This window comes from Somniosus microcephalus, unplaced genomic scaffold (assembly GCF_052327205.1).
Source record: "Somniosus microcephalus isolate GS21.2 unplaced genomic scaffold, FLI_Smic_1.0 unresolved_chr1, whole genome shotgun sequence".
In the NCBI taxonomy this organism is placed as follows: domain Eukaryota; kingdom Metazoa; phylum Chordata; class Chondrichthyes; order Squaliformes; family Somniosidae; genus Somniosus; species Somniosus microcephalus.
In genome coordinates, this window is record NW_028225179.1 from 29,336,290 (window position 1) to 29,364,176 (window position 27,887).

Below are 27,887 nucleotides of genomic sequence, written 5' to 3' on the forward strand. Positions count from 1 at the left end.
GAATGAGCTGAACCGACTCACAATACAGGGGCTGGTCCGGGGGTGGAGGGGGCGGTGGGTTCATCAGGTCCCGGGGAATGAGCTGAACCGACTCACAATACAGGGGCTGGTCCGGGGGTGGAGGGGGCGGTGGGTTCATTGGCAGTTGGGACAGAAAATGGTGCATTTCCGCCCAGAGCAGTGAGAATGGGGGAGTCTCAGGAGGGCTGAAATTTACTGTGAGCAAAATCTCCAAACTGAACACACCGCCCCGGAACTGGGGATCTGAGGAAAATCTCCAAACTAAACACACAGCCCCGGAACTGGGGATCTGAGGAAAATCTCCAAACTAAACACACAGCCCCGGAACTGGGGATCTGAGGAAAATCTCCAAACTGAACACACCGCCCCGGAACTGGGGATCTGAGGAAAGGGACAAAATCAAACAAATACTCGGCCTTAAAATTGAATTTTTAGTAAGCAGATAAGACATCTAAATTACATCATTTCACGCTTTCAATCAAAATTCTAATTTTCTGACCTGCCATAATTAGATCTCCCGGTGACTGATGGAGTGATTGAGGAAGCTGGAAGTAAACAGAGACTGCAGACTGAGGAACAACAGCCGGTGAACCGGCACAGGATTGTCAGAACACCAATCGGAGAGAACCCTTCCGATTCAAAGAGCTTCCAGAGATCAACTGGGGAGAAAGGTAAGAGTCCCATTGACTCAGATACACACTGGTCCTGGAGATGGACTGGGGAGAAAGGTCAGAGAGAGTCCCATTGACTCAGATACACACTGGTCCTGGAGATGGACTGGGGAGAAAGGTCAGAGAGAGTCCCATTGACTCAGATACACACTGGTCCTGGAGATGGACTGGGGAGAAAGGTCAGAGAGTCCCATTGACTCAGATACACACTGGTCCTGGAGATGGACTGGGGAGAAAGGTCAGAGAGTCCCATTGACTCAGATACACACTGGTCCTGGAGATGGACTGGGGAGAAAGGTCAGAGAGAGTCCCATTGACTCAGATACACACTGGTCCTGGAGATGGACTGGGGAGAAAGGTCAGAGAGAGTCCCATTGACTCAGATACACACTGGACCTGGAGATGGACTGGGGAGAAAGGTCAGAGAGTCCCATTGACTCAGATACACACTGGTCCTGGAGATAGACTGGGGAGAAAGGTCAGAGAGAGTCCCATTGACTCAGATACACACTGGTCCTGGAGATGGACTGGGGAGAAAGGTCAGAGAGAGTCCCATTGACTCAGATACACACTGGTCCTGGAGATAGACTGGGGAGAAAGGTCAGAGAGAGTCCCATTGACCCAGATACACACTGGTCCTGGAGATGGATTGGGGAGTAAGGTCAGAGAGTCCCATTGACTCAGATACACACTGGTCCTGGAGATGGACTGGGGAGAAAGGTCAGAGAGTCCCATTGACTCAGATACACACTGGTCCTGGAGATGGACTGGGGAGAAAGGTCAGAGAGTCCCATTGACTCAGATACACACTGGTCCTGGAGATGGACTGGGGAGAGAGTCCCATTGACTCAGATACACACTGGTCCTGGAGATGGACTGGGGAGAAAGGTCAGAGAGAGACCCATTGACTCAGATACACACTGGTCCTGGAGATGGACTGGGGAGAAAGGTCAGAGAGAGTCCCATTGACTCAGATGATGTCCCCACACTATTACTGCAGATTTGGTTTTCCCAATCTATACATAGCTTAAAATCCCCCATGATTACTATATTACCCTTGCTACATGCACTTCTAGTTCCCTGAATTATACACCGCCCTACATTACAACTACAGTTTGGGGGCCTATAATCACCTCCAACCAATGTTTTCTGACCCTTGCTGTTTCTTGGCTCCACCCAAACTGATTTATTTACTTTATTTTTGGAGCTAAGATAATTTCTCCCTCCTGTCTTTATCCCATCCTTTATCGATGTGAGACCAGAACTGTGCCCGGTACTCCGGTGTTGTCTCACCAAAGCCCTGTACAATTGTAGCAAGACTTCCTCACTGTTGTATTCCAACCCCTTGTAATAAAGGCCAACATGCCATCCGCCTTCTCAATTGCTCGCTGTACCTGCATGCTAACTTTGTTTCCTGTACGAGAACACCTAAATCTCTCTGAACACCAACATTTAATAATTTTTCACCATTTAAAAAAGGTTCTGTTTTTCTGTTCTTCCTACTAAAGTGAATACGCACACATTTCCCCACATTATGTTCCATCTGTCACCTTACTGCCCGCACACTTAGACTGCCCATATCCCTTTGCAGGCTCTGTGTCCCCATAGCTTACTGTCCCACCTAGCTTTGTATCAGCAGCAAACTTGGATCCATTGCACTCGGTCCCTTCATCTAAGTCAGTAATATAGATTGTAAATAGCAGAGGCCCCAGCACTGATCCTTGTGGCACCCCACTAGCCTGCCAAGCTGAAAATGTCCTGTTTATCCCTACTCTGTTTTCTGTCAGTTAACCAATCCTCTATCAATGCTAATAGTCATAATGGCACAGAAGGAGGCCATTCGGCCCATCCGGTCCATGCCGGCTCTCTGTAGAGCAATCCAGTCAGTCCCATTCCCCCGCTCTATCCCCGTAGCCCTGCAAGTTTATTTCCCTCAAGTGCCTATCCAGTCTCCCCTTGAAAACATCGAGTGTCTCCGCTTCCGTCGGCAGCGAGTTCCAGGTCCTCACCACTCGCTGTGTAAAAAGGTTTTTACTCACATTCGCCCCCTGTATCTCTTGCCCAAAACCTTAAATCTGTGTCCCCTAGTCCTCGTACCATCCATTAGTGGGGACAGCCTTTCCCTGTCTAGCCTATCCAAACCCATCATAATCTTGTACACCTCGATCAAATCACCCCTCAACCTCCTTTGTTCTAATGAAAACAAATCCAGCTTCTCCAACCTGTCCTTGTAGCTAATATATTGCCCTCACCCCCATGAGTCCTTATCTTGCATAGCAGCCTTTTATGTGGCACCTTATCAAATGCCTTTTAGAAACATAGAAGATAGGAGCAGGAGTCGGCCATTCGGCCCCTCGAGCCTGCTCTGCCATTCAATGCGATGATGGCTGATCATCCAAATTCAGTACCCTGTCCCTGCTTTCTCCCCATTACCCCTTGATCCCTTTAGCCTTAAGAAATATATCCAACTCCTTCTCGAATATATTTAATGAATTGGCCTCCACTGCCTTCTGTGGTAGAGAATTCCACAGGTTCACCACTCTCTGGGTGAAGAAATTCCTCCTCATCTCTATCCTAAATGGCTTACCCCTTATTCTTAGACTGTGACCCTTGGTTCTGGACTCCCCGGCCATCAGGAACATCCTTCCTGCAACAAGTCTGTCCAGTCCTGTTAGAATTCTATAAGTTTCAATGAGATCCCCTCTCATTCTTCTAAACTCCAGCGAGTATAAGCTCAATCGACCCAATCTCTCCTCATACGTCATTCCTGCCATCCCAGGTATCAGTCTGGTGAATCTTCGCTGCACTCCCTCCATGGCAAGAACATCCTTCCTCGGATAAGGTGACCAGAACTGCACACAATACTCCAGATGTGGTCTCACCAAGGCCCTGTACAACTGCAGCAGGACATCCTTGTTCTGTACTCAAACCCTCTTGCTACAAAGGCCAACATACCATTTGCCTTCTGCACCTGCATGCTTACCTTCAGCGACTGGTGCACAAGGACACCCAGGTCTCGTTGCACTTCCCCTTCTCCCAATCTATTGCCATTCAGATCATCTGCTTTCCTGTTTTTGCCACCAAAGTGGATAACCTCGCATTTATCCACATTATACTGCATCTGCCATGCTTCTGCCCAATCACCCAACCTGTCCAAATCATACTGGAATTTCTTGACATCCTCCTCACGGCACACACGCCCACCCAGCTTTGTGTCGTCTGCAAACTTGGAGATATTACATCTAGTTCCCTCGTCTAGATCATTTATATATATTGTGAATAGCTGGGGTCCTAGGACCGATCCCTGCGGTACCCCACTAGTCACTGCCTGCCACTCGGAAAAAGAGCCGTTTATTCCAACTCTCTTGCTTCCTGTCTGCCAACCAGTTCTTTATCCAAGTCAGTACCTTGCCCCCAATCCCATGTGCCTTAACTTTACATGCTAATCTCTTATGTGGGACCTTATCGAAAGCCTTCTGGAAGTCCAAATACACCACATCCACTGGTTCTCCCTTATCTATTCTACCAGTTACATCCTCAAAAAATTCCAGTAGATTAGTCAAGCACGATTTACCTTTTGTAAATCCATGTTGACTTTGTCCGATCATATCACTGTTTTCCAAGTGCTCTGCTATTACATCCTTTATAATGGACTCTAGCATTTTCCCCACTACCGATATCAGGCTTACCGGTCTATAATTCCCTGTTTTCTCTCTGCCACCTTTTTTGAATAGTGGGGTAACATTAGCTACCCTCTAATCCATGGGAACTATTCCAGAGTCTATTGAATTTTGGAAGATGACCAGCAATGCATCTACTATTTCTAGGGCCACTTCCTTAAGTACCCTAGGATGTAGCTTATCAGGCCCTGGGGATATATCGGCCTTCAGACCCATCAATTTCCCTAACACCATTTCCCTACAAATACCGATTTCTTTCAGTTCCACCCTTTCATCAGACCCTATGTTCCCCGGCATCTCTGGGAGGTTATTTGTGTCCTCCTTTGTGAAGACAGAACCAAAATATGTATTTAGTTGGTCTGCCATTTCTTTGTTCCCCATTATAAATTCCCCCGATTCTGACTGCAAGGGACCTACGCTTGACTTCACCAATCTTTTTCTCTTCACATATCTATAAAAGCTTTTACAGTCAGTTTTTATGTTCCCTGCAAGCTTACACTCATATTCTATTTTCCCTTTCTTAATTAATCCCTTTGTCCTCCTTTGTTGAATCCTAAACTGCTCCCAATCCTCAGGATTATTGTTTTTTCTGGCCAATTTATATGCCCTTTCCTTGGGCCTTATGCTATCCCGAATGTCCCTTGTTAGCCACGGTTGGGTCACCTTTTTTGTTTTATTTTTATGCCAAACTGGGATGAACAACTTCTGTAGTTCATCCATTCGGTCTTTGAATGTTTGCCATTGCCTATCCACTGTCAACCCTTTGAGTGACATTCCCCAATCAATCCTACCCAACTCGCTCCTCAGACCATCGTAGTTTCCTTTATTTAAATTGAGGACCCTTGTCTCCGAGTCAACTACTTCATTCTCCATCTTAATGAAGAATTTGATCATATTATGATCGCTCCGACCCAAGGGGCCTCGTACAACAAGATTGCTAATTAATCCTTTCTCGTTACATAATACCCAGTCTAAGATGGCCTGATCTCTGGTTGGTTCCTCGACATATTGGTCCAGGAAACCATCCTGTAAACACTCCAGGAATTCCTCCTCCACAGTATTGTTACTAATTTGGTTGGCCCAATCTATATGTAGATTAAAGTCACCCATGATGACTGATGTGCCCTTATTGCACGCTTCTTTAATTTCCCTTTTAATGCCATCCCCAACCTCCGCCTTACTGTTTGGAGGTCTATAAACCACTCCCACTAACGTTTTTTCCCCTTAGTATTTCTCAATTCTACCCATACAGATTCCACCTCATCAGAGCTAATATCCTTCATTACAATTGTGTTAATCCCTTCTTTAACCAGTAATGCTACCCCACCTCCCTTTCCTTTTTGCATATCTTTCCTGAATATCGAATACCCCTGGTGAGTTCCCAGTCCTGGCCTTCCTTGAGCCACGTTTCTGTAATCCCAACCAAATCATGTTTGTTTACTTCTATTTGCGCAGCCAATTCATCCACCTTATTACAAATGCTCCTCGCATTAAGACACAAAGCCTTCAGGCTTGTTTTTTTAATGCTCTTAGACCTATTAGAATTATTATTTACTGTGACCATGTTTGATTTAAACTGTTGATTTCTCTGACTGCCACTTTTGTTTTTCTCCTTCCTATCTTTTGCTTTTATCCTTGTTTCCCTTTCCTCTGTCTTCCTGCTCAGGTTCCCAACCCCCTGCCATTTTAGTTTAAACCCTCCCCCACAGCACCAGCAAACACTCCCCCCTAGGACATTGGTTCCAGCCCTGCCCAGGTGCAGACCGTCCGGTTTGAACTGGTCCCACCTCCCCCAGAACCGGTTCCAATGTCCCAGGAACTTGAATCCCTCCCCCTGGCACCATTCCTCTAGCCACGTATTCATCTGAAGTATCCTTCTATTTCTACTCTGACTAGCACATGGCACTGGTAGCAATCCTGAGATTACTACCTTTGAAGTCCTGTTTTTTAATTTATCTCCTAACTCCCTATATTCTGCTTTTTAGGACCTCATCCCACTTTTTACCTATATCGTTGGTGCCTATGTGCACCACGGCAACTGGCTGTTCACCCTCCCCTTCCAAGATGTTCTGCAGCCGCTTGGAGACATCCTTGACCCTTTCACCAGGGAGGCAACACACCATCCTGGAGTCACGTTTCCGGCCGCAGTAACGCCTATCTATTCTCCTTACAATTGAATCCCCTATTACTATAGCTCTACCCCTCTTTTTCCTCCCATTCTGTGCAGCAGAGGCACCCCTGGTGCCAGGAAGTTGGCTGCTGCTGCCTTCCTCTGCTAAGCCATCCCCCCCAACAGTATTCAAAGTGGTGTATCTGTTGGAGAGGGGGATGGCCACAGGGGACCCCTGCACTACCTGCCTGCGCCTAGTACTCTGCCTGTTGGTCACCCGTTCCCTTTCTTCCTGTCCAACCTCTACCTGCGGTGTGTCCAACTCCGTAAATGTGCTATTCACGATGTCCTGAGCATCATGAACGCTCCAGTATGCATCCAATCGCAGCTCCAGTGCCGCAATGCGGTCTGTCAGTAGCTGCAGCTGGATGCACTCCCTGCACATGTAGTTGTCGGGGACACAGGAAGTGTCCTTGAGTTCCCACATATCGCAGGAGGAGCAGATCATGGGGCCCGGCTGTCCTGCCATGACTTACCCTTTAATTAATTGAATTTAAATTAAATCAATCAATCCCACTAATTACACTACAGTTAACTGGTTTACCAGCAGTCCCTGCTACACTAGAGAGACCTTAGAAACTATAAACCAGAGTTAAAGTTTAAAAAAGAGAGAAATATTCACCAACCAATCACTTACCTGCTTCCTGGTGACGCCACAATTTGATTACTTTTTACCTCTCTTCCCCTGCTGTTGAATTGGTCGGGCCTCGTTCGCTGAATCAGCCGCCGCGCCCCAACTGCCGCCGGTTTTTGAAACTCCTCAGCTGCTCGCTCGCAGGTCCGCTCTGGTCGGGCCTCATTCGCTGAACAGCGGGAGGCCGAGGACAGCGCGGACCTGCGAGGAGTCGGCAGCAGTGAGGAGGCCGATACTTATCCGGCGAATTCCAAAAGAACAGCAAAATCAAGGAGTGACGTCACAGGACTGCAGGAAAGAGTCTGAGAGCGGGAGCAGTCAAACTACAACTGTAAAACCGCTAAAGTGACATCACAACCAGGGAAGGAGCTGATTGGTAAGTAGGACCTGGTGAGTATTTCTACAGTCCAGTCGTTAAAGTAAAAGTAAGGTCTCTAGTTTAGCGTAAGTAGTGTTTAAAGGGAAGTAAGGTCCCTAGTGTATTTAATATTTAAAGGGAGTAAATTAAGGGTAGGACTTGGCAGAGCAGCTCAGCAGTGTGGAGTGCTCCTCCTGTGCTATGTGGGAGGTCAGGGACACTTTTGGTGTCCAGGGCGAACATGTGTGCAGGAAGTGTCTCCAGCTGCAGCTACTTGCAATCTGCGTTTTGGAGCTGCAGCTGGAGTCACTGTGGAGCATCCGCGAAGCTGAGTTCTTCATGGATAGCTTGTCTAACGAGGTCGTCACACCGCAGGTAAAGAATGCACAGGCAGACAGGAAATGGGTGACTGCCAGACAGAGTAAAAGAACTAGGAAGGCAGTGCAGGAGTCCCCTGGGTCCATCTCCCTCGCCAACAGATTTTCCGTTTTGGATACTGCTGGGGAGATGCTTTCTGAGGGGAATGCAGCAAGAGCCCAGTCCGTGGCACTACGAGTGGCTCAGCTGCACAGGAGGGGAGCAAAAAGAGTGGGAGAGCAATAGTGATGGGGGATTCTATCATAAGGGGAACAGATAGACATTTCTGTGGCCGCAGACGTGACTCCAGGATGGTCTGGTGCCTCCCTGGTGCCAGGGTCAGGGATGTCACTGAACGGCTGTAGGGCATTCTGAAGGGGGAGGGCGAACAGTCAGAGGTCGTGGTTCACATTGGTACCAAGGTCATGGGTAGAAAGCGGGATGAGGTCCTGCAACAAGAATTTAGGGAGCTAGGTAGCAGATTAAAAAGCAGGACCTCAAAGGTTGTAATCTCTGGATTGCTCCCGGTGCCACATGGTAGTGATTATTATAGGAATAGGTGGATGGAGCAGATGAATGCGTGGCTGAAGAGTTGGTGCAGGAGGGAGGGCTTTAGTTTCCTGGATCACTGGCTCTGCTTCTGGGGAAGGTGGGACCTGTACAAGTCGGACGGGTTGCACATGAATCGGAACGGGACCAACATCCTTGCAGGGAGGTTTGTTAGTACTGTTGGGGGGAGTGTAAACTAACTTGGCAGGGGGATGGGATACGGAGTGGAGCTATAGTAGGGTGTGATGCACAGCCAAATATAGAGGAAAAAACAAGAGCCTGGAAGGCAGAGCAAATATGTAACGGCACAAGGGAGTATGGCAAGGCTGGATGGCATTTATTTTAATGCAAGGAGTCTTGCGAGTAAAGCAGATGAATTCAAGGTGTTGATGAACACATGGGAGTATGATATTGTTATCACAGAGACATGGTTGAGGGAGGGGCAGGACTGGCAGCTCAGTATTCCAGGGTATAGAATCTTCAGGCAAGACAGGGGTGTAAAAGAGGAGTGGGTGTCGCAATATTAATCAAGGAGTCAATTACTGCTGTAAGGAGAGATGATATCTTAGCAGGTTCTCATTGATTTATCTCCAGAAGGTTCCTGAACACCGGCGCTAGACTGATTCGCCTGTCGTTCATTGGTTTACCACACGCTCCATTTTTAAACGAGGGGGTAACATTTGCAAATCCCCAGTCCTGTGGCACCACTCCCCTATCCAAGGAGGATTCAAAGATTGTGGCCAGAGCCTTCCTTCTCTCAGTAACCCAGGATGCATCCCATCCAGACCATGACACTTCCACTTTGAGCGCTGTCAACTGTTTCACTACATCCTCTTGGTCTATTTATATCCTGTCCAATTTCACTACCACCCTCTCCTTCACTGTAACATTGGCAGCATCCTCTTCTTTAGTGAAGGCAGATGCAAAGTACTCATTCAGTACCTCAGCCATGCCCACTGCATCCACCAGAAGATTGCCCTTTTGGTCCTTAATCATCGCACCTTTCCGTTGACTCTCCTTTTAGGCTTTACATGTTTAAGAAAGATTTTAATGTTCCCTATTCTATTCCCACTAATCTTTCCTCAGTTTTTCCGTGCCCCTCTTAGTTTGTTTTTGATTTCTCCTCTGTACTTTCTGTATTCAGCTTGATTCCCTACGGTGCTGCTGTTGTTGTCGTGTGTTTATTATACCAGAGTCTGCGTGTGTCAAACAGCAGAAAACTCCATCTTACAAGGTCTCAAATTGGGTTATAACTTAATGCCGGCGAATAACATCAACTTAAGTTTGGAGAAATTACTGATCCGGGACTGAATCGCTTTCACATTTCCACAGTGGGGAAAGGGAAGGACGCTGACTGAGAGTTTGTTAGACACACAGCGGGACACGCGCACACGTGGAGAATTATAATTGTAAAACAGCAGTCAGATCAAACCAGTTATGTATTTAAGAGGTTTCCAGATATTGTAAGACCCCTAAAGATAGTACGTCACCAATCTGCTTAAAGTGACCCCACTGTTAATATTAGTGGAGCAGTGGTGAATGTCCTCGCCTCCGACAGTGCTCATTAGTCAAGTGCTGACACCATGAGCCATGTCCTCGGCTTTTATTTGCTATTCCTCTTGTAATAAAGCCAAGAAAGTTATGTTAAATTGTTATAAAAGACTGGTTAGGCCTCAGCTGGAGTCTGGTTTTCAATTCTGGCCACCACACTTTAAGGAGGATATCAAGGCCTTGGAGATGGTGCAGAAGAGATTTGAGAGAATTGTACTAAGGATCAGGGACTTCAGTTCTGGGGAGAGACTGGTTTGTTCTCTTTAGAGCAGAGTTGGTTAAACGAAGATTTTATAGAGCTGTTGAAACTCATGATTGGTTTTGATGAGTAAATAAGGAGGAACTGTTTCCATTGGCAGAAGGGGTCAGTAACCAGACGACGCAGATTTAAAGTGAGTGGAAAAAGAGCCACAGGCGAGGTGAGGTAACATTGTGTTACACAGCGAGTTAGTGTGATCTGGAATGCATTGTCCGAAAGGGTGGTGAGGGAACATTGTGTTACACAGCGAGTTAGTGTGATCTGGAATGCATTGTCCGAAAGGGTGGTGAGGTAACATTGTGTTACACAGCGAGTTAGTGAGATCTGGAATGCATTGCCCGAAAGGGTGGTGAGGTAACATTGTGTTACACAGCGAGTTAGTGAGATCTGGAATGTATTGTCCGAAAGGGTGGTGAGGTAACATTGTGTTACACAGCGAGTTAGTGTGATCTGGAATGCATTGTCCGAAAGGGTGGTGAGGTAACATTGTGTTACACAGCGAGTTAGTGTGATCTGGAATGCATTGCCCGAAAGGGTGGTGAGGGAACATTGTGTTACACAGCGAGTTAGTGAGATCTGGAATGCATTGTCCGAAAGGGTGGTGAGGTAACATTGTGTTACACAGCGAGTTAGTGAGATCTGGAATGCATTGCCCGAAAGGGTGGAGGAAGCAGATTCTGTTGTAACATTGAAAAGGGAATTGGATAAATACTTGAAGGGAAAACATTTACAGGGCTATGGGGAAAGAGAGGGACAGTGGTAATAATGGGATAGCTCTGCCAAAGAGTCAGCACCGGTGTGATGGGCTGAATGACCTCCTGTGCTGTATCATATGGGTCTATGATGCAGCCTCGCCCAGTCAATGGAGGTGCCTGATGGGCTGAATGACCTTCTGTGCTGTAAAGTCTGTGAGTTGTTTAGTTAATTAATACACAGACTACCAGAGTAACTTAAAACAGGACTTTACTATTCGAAGGTCAGGGCGAATCTGCCAAATAAATCCTGACACAGCACTTATATACCGGTGTGGTCACCGTCGGTATTACAGTATACAGAAGCCAACAAAGTAGTGCCACACCTAAAATAGTTCTCTTAAAGGTGAACGGTTACATACAATGGTTTTCTTAAAGGTAGACGGATACATACACTACAATCCTCCCTTTTTAGCTTACAACATACTTAGTCCCCCATTAAACATAACATATATTCAACTTCATGTAAAACAATTCACCGGTATAATCTATGCGGGAAACAGTTTATAGATTCAGTCTCTGCGGGAACAGTTCACAGATTCAGTCTCCAGTCTTGACTCGGTCCGAACAACATCTCTGTGGTGTAGCTGGTTCACATTGCTAGCGTGACTCATCCAATAGTCTTTCCCTTGACTTAACAGCTTGAACTTCCATCCTGCTGAACCAGCAGTGCTGACTTTTACAAACAGCTGGACTGCCTTGGTAATTTTTCCTACTTGCCAACTGATTTGGCTCCCTTCGTAGGGCCCACGTACATGATCTGGTAGAAGTGATAATGATTTAGATGGTTATCACCTTCTGCTTCGTCTTTTTCTTTTCTGCTTCTTGGAGACTCTCGGGGCTCCCTTATCAGCTGCCAGCTGTAGCGCCACCATCTCCCTATGTTTCTTAGACTTTAAGTGCTTCATCCTGATTTCTGCACTTTGGGAGTTTTCATCACAAGCTGGGCAGACCAAGTCCTCGTAATATTCCGTGTCACTCAACAGGTCATGGTAATATTCGGTGTCGTCCTGAACTAGTCTAGCGAGAGGGCCTGCTACTTCTTCCTCACCCAACTGGACGTTAGCCGACTGTTCCCTCCCTAGACATCTTTCCTGAAGAGACTTCTTCATGCGTTCATATTCATCCCGCTCTTCCTGGGTTTCCTGCAAATCCTTCACTAATGACCTCATTTGTGATTTCAACACTTCCCCTTCCATCGGGGATTGATTGATCGGGCTATTCAATCCTTCTACTGGAGCAGCTGTTTCAACATTCTGTTCACATAGACGTGATTCAGCGTACTTTTGGCATCCCAGTAAAATCTGTGTTGCAACCTCAGCTATTTCCATAACTTTTGAGAGCTCCGAACTCCTTCCCTTTGAAGATTGAAGCTCACGTTCAGATTGTTCCCATTGCAGAGTCTTGTCCCTCAGCATATGAAGGAGTTGGCTGACTGTTAACTCTTCCACGGGAACACTGTGGATCAGAGTCTTCTCCATTTCATCCACCTTTTCCTCCAATGCTTTCACCTTCTTTTCCTCTTGTACTTTGGCTTTCAGTGCTCGGAGAAGTTGCGCCTTGATGCTCTCTAGCTCATGTTCAGGGGCCATTCTTACAGTCTCTGTGTTTCTTACAGTTTCCTTTTCTTCCACTGAGAGGATTCCCAGTTGAATCTGTTCTTCAAGTTGTTGAACCTCGGTCATTGCCGCCTCATATTTGTCTTGGGTTTCCTTCAATATTTTTGAGTTCTTGGACATCTTGTCTTTCATGTTCTGCCATGTCTTTCACCTCTAATTTCTCATCTATGGATGGAGCTTCTATCGATGAGTCTGTCTTGGCCTTGAGCTCATCAAGAATTTCCTGCAGCCTTTGGACTTCTTGCTCATGTTCAACCTTTAGTTGCTCATATGCTTCTACTGAAACTAGCTTTTCGGAGGTTGCCGAGTTAATCCCCTCCAGGATTGTAGCCTGGGCCTGTTCATACTGTTCCTTCAACTTCTCAAACTCTGCTTGTAAGGAGTCGTAGAGAAGAACGGGAATAAAATCCTGGCTTCCTGAAGATTCCTCTTCATTTGCTCCTTCCTGCAAATATTCTAACTCCTGAACAGCATAAGGGAGATGTGATCGGTAATTGGTCACAATGGCTCTATGGTCGCTCTCTGCTTGAGCTAGCTGCTTCTGTTGTCTTTCCAGATTCTCCCATTCGGTGTCATAGAACTTTTTCATTGTTTTCATCTCTTGTTCGAGACGGTAACTCACTTGTTCTACTTGCTGTCGTAATTTGAAATAAAGTTGAGTCCGAGCTCGGTGTTCGTCAGTCATGGATATGTCCGTAAACTGAACAGACTCCGAATTCTCTGTCAAACTATGTTGTCGTTGTTCGGTGGAGTTCTGTTCTGAAACTTTGTTCTTCTCTGGAGCATAAGCCTTTATGCATGCCAACTAAGGTTGGAAGAACGAAGGCAAGTCCATTTTAGCCTTGTCTTTCATATTTGGGTTGGTCTTATCGTCATCCGTTTCAGAATCTGAGCTGACTGTCTGCACTGAGTCCTCACTCGTTATGGCTTTTAGATAGTGCCATTCCATGTCTATTTTCTTGATCCACTCCCGTCCCAGAAGTGGTGGTCCTTCCTCAGGTAGTCCGTATAAGTTCATTCTTGGGTGTTCTTTACCCCCATCTCTCACCTTGACTCTTATCTTCCCCATGGGGTATACTTTATGCCCCGTGTATGTCTGCAATACGAACTTGGTATCGCTTAAGGGTATATGTGAGAATAGCCGGTGGTAATCCCTTCGATTTATGACTGATAGAGCTGATCCAGTGTCCAACTCCATTTTCACTTGGACTCCAGCTATTTTTAGCATGACCCAGATAGTTTGTAGGTCAGCTTCCTTACTCACATTGTGAATTCTCAGACTGCCCAGCTCCTGGCCGTTTGGGTCTGAGTCTGAATTCTGTTCGTCTGAACTCTTCTCAGCCACCTTGTGTACCTTGTTGTACTTTTCCTGTGATGGCTTCCTTTGGTTGTTGGTCTTCTTCCCTGACCGGCATACCTTAGCTATGTGACCCAGTTTGCCACATTTCCTACATTCCTGGTTCTTAAACCAGCATTGGTTCTGGTCGTGTGTTGTCTTCCCACAACGATAGCATTTTGTTGTACTCGAGGTAATTTGATCCACACTGAGTGCCGCTGCCTTCAGCTGCATTTCCGCAGTTCCCTTCGCTGCGGCTTCGTGCGATGCTGCAATAAGGACAGCCCTGTCAAGTGTAAGGTCGTTCTCTTCGAGTAGTCGCTTTTGCGTTCCTTCCTTTGACAACCCGCACACGAACTTGTCTCACAATGCCTCTGTCAGATTCCCTCCAAACTGGCAGTGTTTCGCTAGTCTACGCAGTTCGACCAAGTATTCTGCGTTGCTTTCGTCTTTCCTTTGCGTTCTCGCATAGAATTTGAATCGTTCCGCCAACATCAACGGTGTGGGGTTCAAGTGATCCTTCAGAACAGTCACAATATCATCGAAAGTCTGATCCGCCGGTTTAGCTGGTGCTAGTAAATGCTTCAAGAGCCCGTATGTCTTCGCGCCCATCGAGTTTAGCAAGGTTATAGCTTTGTCATCTTCTTCTATTTTATTGGCCTCACAATAGATCTCAATGCGTTCCACATACGTGGCCCAGTCTTCTACCTCGGAATTAAAATCGTTGATGTTACCACACTTAGGCATCTTCCTCTCTCCCTGATAACACCACGAATTATTTCTTTAAATTTTCTTTTCTTTTTTTTTTCCAAGATGGCGGTTCCCGCGAAAATGGCGGTTTCCCGCGCTTATCTTCTCTCCCCGCCCACTTCAATGGCGGTTTCCCGCTTCTGTCTTCTTCCCCGCCTAATGGCGGCTTCCCGCGTTCCTTCCCTAGCGGGAGGGGTACACTTTCCCCACGGGTGACGGCCGCTGGCTTTCAGGTTCACAGCCTGCGCGTCGGCTTCAGTGCTTTCCCTTTTCTCGGTAGGGCAACCGGCGCTGGGTACACCCCGTTGACGGCGAACAGTTTCAGCCGCTGGGCTGGCTCTCGCTCGGTTCCCCTTGCTCGGGCTCTGTCTCTCTCCCGCTCGCTCGGCTCTACCGGCGCTGGGTACACCCCGTTGACGGAGAACAGTTTCAGCCGCTGGACTGGCTCTCGCTCAGTTCCCCCTTGGTCGGCTCTGCCTCTCCCGCTCACTCGGCTCCCAATCGCGCCTCCCAGCCCTCTCGCAGTCCGGTGCTTCCCTCCCCGGCTGCGGCTGAGTTTATCTCTTCCCGCGCCTACGCTCCCGGTCGCAGCGCTTCGTGGCTTCGATCGCTGCCCGGCCTTTTTCGCCGGTCGCGGTCTAGCTGTCTCACGACGCCGTTGCGTCCCCCAGCCTGTCTGTACCGCGGCTTCCTTGCTCCACGCTGCCCCAGTCTCGGCGCCTCTGGACCCGACTTCTGTCCGGCTCCTTTCCCCCTCGACCGTGGTCGAGTGCACCGCCCTTATCCTCCGGTTATTCTTTTTACTTTCCCTTACTCACAGTCACCGTGGCCGCCTTGCTTCTCGTGCTGATCGGCTCACTCCTCACCGTGGCAGAAGGGACAGTCAGTGCCTGTTGCTGATGGAAGTCTTTGTCTCTAACTTCTTCTTCCTTTCTAGTTCTGCAGCCTCGAGTTTTCTCCCAGCAGAACGACGAGGGCGGTTGCCTCTTCTCGACGCTCGTTAACTGTTTCGGAAGTATTCTTGCCGCAGGGTACGATCGGACTCGTCGCCACTGTAAAGTCTGTGGGTTGTTTAGTTAATTAATACACAGACTACCAGAGTAACTTAAAACAGGACTTTACTATTCGAAGGTCAGGGCGAATCTGCCAAATAAATCCTGACACAGCACTTATATACTGGTGTGGTCACCGTCGGTATTACAGTATACAGAAGCCAACAAAGTAGTGCCACACCTAAAATAGTTCTCTTAAAGGTGAACGGTTACATACAATGGTTTTCTTAAAGGTAGACGGATACATACACTACATGTGCTGTATCATATTATGGGTCTATGATGTAGCCTCGCCCAGTCAATGGAGGTGCCTGATGGGCTGGATGACCTCCTGTGCTGTATCATATTATGGGTCTATGATGTAGCCTCGCCCAGTCAATGGAGGTGCCTGATGGGCTGGATGACCTCCTGTGCTGTATCATATTATGAGTCTATGATGCAGCCTCGCCTAGTCAATGGAGGTGCCTGATGGGCTGAATGACCTCCTGTGCTGTATCATATTATGGGTCTATGATGTAGCCTCGCCCAGTCAATGGAGGTGCCTGATGGGCTGAATGACCTCCTGTGCTGTATCATATTATGGGTCTATGATGCAGCCTCGCCCAGTCAATGGAGGTGCCTGATGGGCTGAATGACCTCCTGTGCTGTATCATATTATGAGTCTATGATGCAGCCTCGCCTCGTCAATGGAGGTGCCTGATGAGGCGATCTCTGCACCGAGATTTCAATGCCCCGGCAAATCCCAAGAAGCAGATATTGAAACAATCCAATCTGCCTCCGGCGCTACAGTAATCGGTTACTATGCACCAGAAGCAGCATCGGTTCAATATTGGCCAACAATATATGTGTTGATAGGAAGACAAAAGTTAACCCATTGCTGGAGATTTGCGATCTGCGATCAGGGAGCTAGGGCAGGAAGCACACAAGGATCAGTTTTATGGGATGGACAATGGAGGCCATGACATGGAAAAGGATGCCGGATGAGACTATCGAATGCTGTGGGAAGGTGAATGATGGACAAGGAAGGGTTACACACCATGGTCACAGTCACAGAGATTGGAGTTTGTGACCGTTCGGGGCAGATTAGATTTACATCGAAACTGCAGCAGAGAAACAGTCCATTCGGCTCTCGTGGTCTATGCTGTGTTTATACTCCACGGGAGCCTCCTCCCACTCTCATTACAGCTTGACACCGTGTCCACATAGACGTTCGAGGGCGTTAGACTCGTGACACCAATATTAAATAACATTCAGAACGCCGGAGAACCCACCCTCCTGGAATGGATTGAGCAAGTTTGTCGCACTCCCCTCACCTCAAAGAAATGAGCTCATTCACGTTGGACCTAAAAAGGATCGATCAGAGAATGTTCTAAATGGTTAGAAGTTAGGAACTGTGCATGGGCAGAGAGAACGAGGGGTCCACGTAACCTTAACCACAGAGCGAGGCCGTTCAGGGGTGATGTTAGAAGTTAGGAACTGTGGATGGGCAGGGAGAACGAGGGGTCCACGTAACCTTAACCGCAGAGCTCGGCCGTTCAGGGGTGATGTTAGAAGTTAGGAACTGTGGATGGGCAGAGAGAACTAGGGGTCCACGTAACCTTAACCGCAGAGCGAGGCCGTTCAGGGGTGATGTTAGAAGTTAGGAACTGTGGATGGGCAGAGAGAACGAGGGGTCCACGTAACCTTAACCGCAGAGCGAGGCCGTTCAGGGGTGATGTTAGAAGTTAGGAACTGTGGATGGGCAGAGAGAACTAGGGGTCCACGTAACCTTAACCGCAGAGCGAGGCCGTTCAGGGGTGATGTTAGAAGTTAGGAACTGTGGATGGGCAGAGAGAACGAGGGGTCCACGTAACCTTAACCGCAGAGCGAGGCCGTTCAGGGGTGATGTTAGAAGTTAGGAACTGTGGATGGGCAGAGAGAACGAGGGGTCCACGTAACCTTAACTGCAGAGCGAGGCCGTTCAGGGGTGATGTTAGAAGTTAGGAACTGTGGATGAGCGGAGAGAACTAGGGGTCCACGTAACCTTAACCGCAGAGCGAGGCCGTTCAGGGGTGATGTTAGAAGTTAGGAACTGTGGATGGGCAGAGAGAACGAGGGGTCCACGTAACCTTAACCGCAGAGCGAGGCCGTTCAGGGGTGATGTTAGAAGTTAGGAACTGTGGATGGGCAGAGAGAACGAGGGGTCCACGTAACCTTAACCGCAGAGCGAGGCCGTTCAGGGGTGATGTTAGAAGTTAGGAACTGTGGATGGGCAGAGAGAACTCGGGGTCCACGTAACCTTAACCGCAGAGCGAGGCCGTTCAGGGGTGATGTTAGAAGTTAGGAACTGTGGATGGGCAGAGAGAACAAGGGGTCCACGTAACCTTAACCGCAGAGCGAGGCCATTCAGGGGTGATGTTAGGAACTGTGGATGGGCAGAGAGAACGAGGGGTCCACGTAACCTTAACCGCAGAGCTCGGCCGTTCAGGGGTGATGTTAGAAGTTAGGAACTGTGGATGGGCAGAGAGAACGAGGGGTCCACGTAACCTTAACCGCAGAGCGAGGCCGTTCAGGGGTGATGTTAGAAGTTAGGAACTGTGGATGGGCAGAGAGAACTCTGGGTCCGGGTACAGAAATCACTAGAAGCTAGTGGATAGGGACCAAAAATAAGCAAAAGTCTAATGGAATGTTGGGCTTTATCTGGCGGGCTGGATTACAAAGGGGTAGAAGTTCTGCTCCAGCTGTACAGAGCTCTGGTTAGACCCATTTAGAGAACCGCACCTCGGCAACAATATCTTGGCATTGGATGTGGTGCAGCTCAGATTCACCAGAATGATCCCGGGGCTAAAAGATTTAAATTACTGGAAACTGTCTGGTATCCGGCACTGACGGGACCGAGTTGGTGCCGTCCCCTCAAAACTGCCGGACAAACCAGCGCTAATGTTAAAACATCGAGCTTTTCAGCTCCGTGTGAATCAACAAACCCTGTTGCTTAGCAACAGCTTCAAAACAGTCGGCTGCAGCTTAAAAGCGTCTCTAGCTGAAGCTGTTGCTTAGCTACAGACCTTGCAGAGCCTGACTGGGGGGAAAAAAAAAGCAATGAGAAGTAAAAAAACTTATTGGAAACGGCTCCTGAATTTTGCCAGTAGATAGAGCTTTCCGGACTTCCGGTTAAACGAAAGTTTCCTGTATGAGGATAGATTACACAGACGAAGCTTTTATTCCCTTGATTATACAAAGTTACTGGGTGAACTAATTGAGGTGTTTAAGATGATCAACGGAATTGTTAGGGCAGAGAGTTAAACTATGTCCTTCGGTGGACTAGTCCAGAAAAAGGGGCATAACCTTAACCGCAGAGCGAGGCCGTTCAGGGGTGATGTTAGAAGTTAGGAACTGTGGATGGGCAGAGAGAACTAGGGGTCCACGTAACCTTAACCGCAGAGCGAGGCCGCTCGGGTGATGTTAGAAGTTAGGAACTGTGGATGGGCAGAGAGAACGAGGGGTCCACGTAACCTTAACCGCAGAGCGAGGCCGTTCAGGGGTGATGTTAGAAGTTAGGAACTGTGGATGGGCAGAGAGAACTAGGGGTCCACGTAACCTTAACCGCAGAGCGAGGCCGTTCAGGGGTGATGTTAGAAGTTAGGAACTGTGGATGGGCAGAGAGAACGAGGGGTCCACGTAACCTTAACCGCAGAGCGAGGCCGTTCAGGGGTGATGTTAGAAGTTAGGAACTGTGGATGGGCAGAGAGAACGAGGGGTCCACGTAACCTTAACCGCAGAGCGAGGCCGCTCAGGGGTGATGTTAGAAGTTAGGAACTGTGGATGGGCAGAGAGAACGAGGGGTCCACGTAACCTTAACCGCAGAGCGAGGCCGCTCAGGGGTGATGTTAGAAGTTAGGAACTGTGGATGGGCAGAGAGAACGAGGGGTCCACGTAACCTTAACCGCAGAGCGAGGCCGTTCAGGGGTGATGTTAGAAGTTAGGAACTGTGGATGGGCAGAGAGAACGAGGGGTCCACGTAACCTTAACCGCAGAGCGAGGCCGTTCAGGGGTGATGTTAGAAGTTAGGAACTGTGGATGGGCAGAGAGAACGAGGGGTCCACGTAACCTTAACCGCAGAGCGAGGCCGTTCAGGGGTGATGTTAGAAGTTAGGAACTGTGGATGGGCAGAGAGAACGAGGGGTCCACGTAACCTTAACCGCAGAGCGAGGCCGTTCAGGGGTGATGTTACAAAGCATTTCTTCAGACACCGTGTAGTGGAAATCTGGAACACTCGCCCTCAAGAAGCTGTTGAGGTTCGGTCAATTGAAAATGACAAAACTGTGATTGATAGATTTGTGTTAGCCAATGGTATTTAGGGTTATGGAACCAAGGCGGGGAGATGGAGTTAAGATACAGCTCAGTCGTGATCGAATTGAATGGAGGAACAAGCTGGAACGAATGAGTGGCCTACTCCTGTTCCGATGTTCCTGTGCCTCTATTTATAAAGCCAATGCTCCCATATACGTTTCTAAAAGCCTTATCGTCCTGTCCTGCCACTGTCAAAGATTTCTGTGTCTATACCCCCAAGTTTTACTGTTCCTGCAACCCCTTTAAATTGTACCAGTTGGTTTAAATTGCATCGCCTCATTCTTCCTTCCAAAATGCAGCATTTCACACTTCTCTGCATTAAATTTCACCGGCCATGTGTCTGCCCATTTCACCAGTGTCTCTATTTCCTCCTGAAGTCTTCTGTCCTCCTCATGGTTTACGACTTTTCCGAGATTCGTGTCATCGACAAACTTTTAAACTATGCCCTGTATACCTAAGTCCATGTCACTGAAATAAATCAAAGAGCAGTGGTCCTAATCCCGCCCCCTGGGGACACTGTAAACTTCCCTCCAGTGTGAACAATATCGGTTCACAACTACTGTCTGTTTTCTGTCCCTTCCCCAATTTAGTATCCACGCTGCCACTGCTCCTTTAATATCATTGGCTCCAATTTTGTTCACCAGTCTATTATGAGGTACTTTATCAAAGGCCTTCTGAAAGTCCAGAAACAGAACATCAACTGCACTACCTTCATCAACCCTCTCCTATTTCATCCATTGGCTCATTCAAGTCAGCCAGGTTAGATTTGCCTTTAAATAAAATCCATTTTGTCTGTCGCTAATAAACCCATGTTCTTCCAAGTGACGGTTAATTGTGTTTCGGAAATAACACCGATGTTAAGCTGAGTCGCCTGTAGTTATTTGGTTCATCGCGCTCTCCTTTTTTGAACAGTGAAGCAACGTTTGCAGCCCTCCCGTCCTCTGGCACCTTTCCCATATCTAAGGATTGGAAGATTGTGGCAGAGCGGGTGACATTTCTACTTTGAGCCCTGCCAACCAATTTAGTACATCGTCCTAATCAATTTATATCCTGTCCAATTTCTCTAACACCTCCTCCTTTACTGTACGATTGGCAGCATCCTCTCCTTTAGTGAATACGGACACAAAGTGTTAATTTAGTACCTCAGCCATGTCCTCTGCTTCCACAAGATTGCCTTTTTGGTCAGTAATCGGCCCCACCTTTCCTTGGACTATTCTTTCACTATTTATATTTATCAAAGGTGTTAGTGTTCCCTATTATGTTACCACCAATCATTTCTCACACATTCTCCCTGCCCCTCTGTTGCTTTTGTGTGTTTATTGGACTAGTGGCAGCATTTGTAAAATTCAGTACTTTGCTGTTTCACTAAGTCTCAAACTGGTACTGAATTAACTGAATCGCTTTTACATTTCCACAGTGGGGAAAGGAAAGGCTGCTGATTGATAGTTTCAATGGCCGCACGTGCGCGGGCTCACACACAAATGGAGAATTATGATTGTAAAACAGCAGTCACATCCACCAGTTGTATATTCGTGGTGTTTTCTGAGATCCCAGAGCTACCAGCTGCTGTACTGATGGGGGAGGAGGGACTTGATATCATGGCAACAAGGCAACGTTCTCCTTCTCATTTTAATATTTCCCTCAAACCCACCTATTATTATATTTGTTACAGAGCATCAGAGCCTGGGAACGCCTGTCACCACCATGGCTGAAGGTCCAGACAGGGGAGAAGATCCAACATCTTCAACAAGAATGAGAATGGACACAGGTAGGCTCACAAAGCTCTTTAAAATACAATTTCTGCCCCGACAAAAGGTCCAGACCTATTGCCTGAACCTGCAGCTCGCACAGGTCGAGGGAACAGGACAGGGGCTGAGTGCAAAGAGGGAAGTGAGTGACCATCTAGAGGGACACCGCAGTCAAAGGTGGAGGGCACCCCTGAGTACTGGAACTGTCCAATAGATACCTGGTATTGGGGACTGTAAGGTGGAGAGAGACAGTGACTCAGAGGATCACAGTCACAGGTGGAGGGGCCCCTGAGTACTGGAACTGTCCAATAGATACCTGGTATTGGGGACTGTAAGGTGAAGAGAGACAGTGACTCAGAGGATCACAGTCACAGGTGGAGGGGCCCCTGAGTACTGGAACTGTCCAATAGATACCTGGTATTGGGGGCTGTAAGGTGGAGAGAGACAGTGACTCAGAGGATCACAGTCACAGGTGGAGGAAGCCCCTGAGCACTGGAACTGTCCAATAGATACCTGGTATTGGGGATTGTAAGGTGGAGAGAGACAGTGACTCAGGATCACAGTCACAGGTGGAGGGAGCCCCTGAGTACTGGAACTGTCCAATAGATACCTGGTATTGGAGACTGTAAGGTGGAGAGAGACAGTGACTCAGGATCACAGTCACAGGTGGAGGGAGCCCCTGAGTACTGGAACTGTCCAATAGATACCTGGTATTGGAGACTGTAAGGTGGAGAGAGACAGTGACTCAGGATCACAGTCACAGGTGGAGGGAGCCCCTGAGTACTGGAACTGTCCAATAGATACCTGGTATTGGGGGCTGTAAGGTGGAGAGAGACAGTGACTGAGGATCACAGTCACAGGTGGAGGGAGCCCCTGAGTACTGGAACTGTCCAATAGATACCTGGTATTGGGGACTGTAAGGTGGAGAGAGACAGTGACTCAGGACCGTATTCTTGAGCAAACAGTGTGGCCCCAGAGAGCAGGAGGCCACCCAGCGGGGCGAGAGTGAGAGGCAGGTGGGGCCCAGGAATAGGAGAGCGGGACTGGTGTCAGATTGTATAGTCGGGGGAATAAACAACCTCTTCTGTAGCCCTGAGCAGGTCCTGAATGGTTAGTTACCTCCCTGGTGCCGAGGGAAGAACATCCTTGACCGGTGGGACCACCTCTGGGCAGGAAAGGAGAGCAGAAAATAGCCACGGTCGGAGCCAGTAACACGGATAGAAATACGTTTATAGAGGGACTATTGAGACTGAGGCACGAAACTAAGAAACCAGGCCTCAAGCTGTTGATCTCCGGATTGTTTTGCACTGGGCTGCTTAAGACGGGTAATATGAGGCTAGTCAATGTGTGGCTGAGGGCTGGAGCAGGAGGGAAGTGTTCACGTTCTTGGGGCACGAGGGTGAGTTCAGTGAGAGGGGAAGGGACGGCCGCGATCTGTACCGACCAACATTAATGGTTTTACAGAAAAGGTGAATGGAGCAGTGGGAGGGTATCGGGATGTGACTGGAGAGTGGGAAATATCCAGACCTCAGACTAGAGAGAGGAATTAATAAAAATGCTGGAGCAGGAACAGAAGATTTAAGAAATAGTGAAAAAGGTATTAGCAAGAAAAAGGAAAGAGGATTTGAAATAGTGAGAGAGAAATTCACTTGTTTATTAAAAGAACCGGGGACAAGTCAACATTCCCAGTGTTGGAGCTAGTATTGAGTTGTGTGTGAGTGAACAAATCATTCCAAACATTCAGAAACATGAGATGTGATCTAGTATCTATAGAAGAGACGGGGACAAGTCAACATTCCCAGTGTTGGAGCTAGTATTGAGTTGTGTGTGAGTGTACAAATCATTCCAAACATTCAGAAACATGAGATGTGATCTAGTATCTATAGAAGAAACGGGGACAAGTCAACATTCCCAGTGTTGGAGCGAGTATTGAGTTGTGTGTGTGTGAACAAATCATTCCAAACATTCAGAAACATGAGATGTGATGTAGTATCTATAGAAGAAACGGGGACAAGTCAACATTCCCAGTGTTGGAGCGAGTATTGAGTTGTGTGTGTGTGAACAAATCATTCCAAACATTCAGAAACATGAGATGTGATCTAGTATCTATAGAAGAAACGGGGACAAGTCAACATTCCCAGTGTTGGAGCGAGTATTGAGTTATATGTGTGTGTGAACAAATCATTCCAAACATTCAGAAACATGGGATGTGATCTAGTATCTATAGAAGAAACGGGGACAAGTCAACATTCCCAGTGTTGGAGCGAGTATTGAGTTGTGTGTGAGTGAACAAATCATTCCAAACATTCAGAAACATGAGATGTGATCTAGTATCTATAGAAGAAACGGGGACAAGTCAACATTCCCAGTGTTGGAGCTGGTACTGAGTTGTGTGTGTGTACAAATCATTCCAAACATTCAGAAACATGAGATGTGATCTAGTATCTATAAGACACGGCCTTGGTTTTCACAGGACTCGGAGGGAAATGTTCCTGGTGATAACATTTTGAGGGAAGAGCAACAAAATTGTGGACACCAGTATTAATAAAGCATTCTATGACAACGCAGCAACAACAAGAACAAACTGGTGTTTATATAGCGCCTTTAATGTTGAAAAACCTCTCGCGGTGCTTCGCAGGAGTGTGACCAATCAGAATTTGACACCGAGTCACATAAGGAGATATTGGGGCAGGTAAAGTTTAAGGAACGCCTGAAAGGAGGAGAGCGAGGCGGAGAGGTTTAGAAGGTAAGGGTGTTCCAGGGAGCAATGCTAAGATGGAATCCATATGTACACAGTTCAGCAACAGGAAGGGAGATAGCACAATTCTCTGGGTTTTACAGGTCAGCGAGCAGTGGAGGTGAGAGAGGTGGGACTGGGGAAACTAGTTCTGACGGATGCAATTTGGGGTGATACAAAATATTTCCTTAACTTTCTAAAAATGATGGTGGAAGTGAAGTTTTGAGGTACTAGATGAGGATGTGGGCCCACAGTTAGACATCACTGGAGAGAAGGATTTGGATCTGAGTAAAATAGCCGAGGTGGAGAAGTCACTGGGCTCCGAGATAATACACCCCAGACTGTTAGAGGAAGTCAGAGAGGAGATAGGAGGGACGGAGCACAGCATTTCAACCCAGGTTTAATATCAAAAATATACAGGTGGGCTGAAGGAGCCCAAGTGATTCTGTTCTAATGTGGAGAGAGGATCAACCTGGTAACCAGAGACCATTGTGTAGAAACTCCTCAAATCTGTTAATCCAGGTCGAATTAGCGAGCATTTAGCGATAAAGATGATGATGCGGGGTGGCTGGAACGGATTAGCTGTAGAAAAGTTGTCTTTGACAATTTGACCTTTTGGTCCATCCAGCCTTTCCTAGGCAATTGCGATGCTTTGTCATAATTTGTTCTAGTTATCCCAAACCAAACCATGGGTGAGGTGAAAAACACAGGTAAAAACACAGGCCAATTTGGAGGATTAAAATACGGGAAATTCCTCTCCGACCCATCTAGGCGATTGAAACTAGTCCAGCAGATCCATCTTACACTGAATTCCCGGAAGTGTCTTCCTGTTTTAAGCGGTGATGTCCGCACCAAACAGGAACCGGTCCAGTTCTCACCTGAAGGAATTCACTGAGTCATTGTCCACCGCCAGAGAAGGGATCCTGTTCCAGAGGTCGACTATTCTCTGGGGAAAAGAACCACCCCCTGACAGCTAACTTAAATCTGGCCTTTCACAACTTAAAATGGTGACCCCTGGCCCTCCGTAAGCTATGTAATTGGAACAAACTGTTAAATGGAACACAATCGATTCCCTTCATCATCTTATGAACCTCAATCAGATCACCGCTTAGTCTTTGCTTCTCTAAAGTGTAGAGTCCACATTCTTAGCCTATCTTGATAACTAAGGTGCTTTATACTGGGAATTAGTGTAATGTCCCTCCTCTGCAACAGGTTCAAAGCCCCAATATCACCCAACTTATGTGGGGGCTATAACTGGACACAGTATTCCAAGTGAGGCCTTTACCAAGGTCTTGTACTAGGACAGAATAGGTCGTCTTATACCCTACTGTCCTATGAATACACCCCAATATTTCCTTTGTTCTAGCTATCACTTCACGACATTGCTCCTGTACCTTTAGAGATGTATCCACTGGAATGCCCGGATCTTCCGTTCTCCCCCTTATTTAATGCCATGAAGGGTGTATGAATGTTGAGCACTCGCACTGCCCACAGGCATAACACGGCACTTATCCAAGCTAAACACCATTTGCCAGTCATGTGCCCAATCTCCCAACACATTAAGATGCAGTTTTGTGGAGCCGTGACTATACAGGTTGATGGAATGTTGTACATGTGGTGTATGTGGGTTATCAGAAGGTGTTTGATAATGTGGCTCACCGGAAGGTGTTTGATAATGTGGCTCACCAGAAGGTGTTTGATAATGTGGCTCACCAGGTGTTTGATAATGTGGCTCACCAGAAGGTGTTTGATAATGTGGCTCACCAGAAGGTGTTTGATAATGTGGCTCACCAGAAGGTGTTTGATAATGTGGCTCACCAGAAGGTGTTTGACAATGTGGCTCACCAGGTGTTTGATAATGTGGCTCACCAGGTGTTTGATAATGTGGCTCACCAGAAGGTGTTTGATAATGTGGCTCACCAGAAGGTGTTTGATAATGTGGCTCACAGGAAGGTGTTTGACAATGTGGCTCACCAGAAGGTGTTTGATAATGTGGCTCACCAGGTGTTTGATAATGTGGCTCACCAGAAGGTGTTTGATAATGTGGCTCACCAGAAGGTGTTTGATAATGTGGCTCACCAGAAGGTGTTTGATAATGTGGCTCACCGGAAGGTGTTTGATAATGTGGCTCACCGGAAGGTGTTTGATAATGTGGCTCACCAGGTGTTTGATAATGTGGCTCACCAGAAGGTGTTTGATAATGTGGCTCTCCAGAAGGTGTTTGATAATGTGGCTCACCAGAAGGTGTTTGATAATGTGGCTCACCGGAAGGTGTTTGATAATGTGGCTCACCAGAAGCTGTTTGATAATGTGGCTCACCAGAAGGTGTTTGATAATGTGGCTCACCAGAAGGTGTTTGATAATGTGGCTCACCGGAAGGTGTTTGATAATGTGGCTCACCAGAAGCTGTTTGATAATGTGGCTCACAGGAAGGTGTTTGATAATGTGGCTCACCAGAAGGTGTTTGATAATGTGGCTCACCAGAAGGTGTTTGATAATGTGGCTCACCAGAAGGTGTTTGATAATGTGGCTCACCAGAAGGTGTTTGATAATGTGGCTCACAGGAAGCTGTCGCCGTTTGGTATACGATGACATGTAGCCACCTGGGTAGAAAGTGGATAATATGTTTAGTTTTCTCCATTTGTGTTCACAGATCCGAACTCTACAATCACTGAGTTCTTGACAAAGTGCGACGATTACCAGCTGTTCCGGTTCACGAAATTCTACCGGGACAGACTGGAACAGGCGATTGAAGGAGGGGTGGACGGACTGAGCTCGTTGTTAACACAGGAGAGGCATTTCAGTGGACAAGAACATCGGGTAAGTGGGAGGGACACAGAATGAGTCTGGATTATTTAAACATCACAGAACTGACAGGATATCAGATCTTAGAATCACAATGTTACCGAAGAGAAACTCGTCAAATAGGAACTAAATAGATAAACTGAAAATATTGTGAATCTGAAACAATGATATGAAGAGGTGAAAATACCCAGCGGATCGGTCAGTATCTGTACAAAGGACCGGGGAACGGTTCGGGTATAACTCTTTGTGGACTGAAAACAAAGGGAACAGTTTAAGTGGGACTGGGAAAAGGAGAGGCCAGAGGCAACAGACAGGAATTACAGGGAACGTCATGAGTTTACTGACCTGGAAACTACTTACATAAGAACATAAGAAATAGGAGCAGGAGTAGGCCAATCGGCCCCTCGAGCCTGCTCCGCCATTCAATAAGATCATGGCTGATCTGATCCTAACCGCCAATCCACTATCACAGAACCATCTCCGGAATCTAACAGAATTAGACACACGAA

At 47.4% G+C, this 27,887-nt stretch overlaps 1 protein-coding gene across 1 annotated transcript in view; it reads left to right on the top strand.

The window, feature by feature from the left end:
* Nucleotides 1-376: 376 nt before the first annotated feature.
* LOC147094551 (NACHT, LRR and PYD domains-containing protein 3-like) overlaps nucleotides 377-27,887 on the top strand; it is an 82,802-nt gene continuing 55,291 nt past the window's right edge. The window contains exons 1-3 of the mRNA XM_085974388.1: nucleotides 377-692; nucleotides 21,761-21,856; nucleotides 27,227-27,393. Coding sequence (XP_085830514.1) covers nucleotides 21,793-21,856; nucleotides 27,227-27,393 — 231 coding nt within the window. The 5' untranslated portion in view covers nucleotides 377-692; nucleotides 21,761-21,792. The remainder of the gene's footprint in view (nucleotides 693-21,760; nucleotides 21,857-27,226; nucleotides 27,394-27,887) is intronic.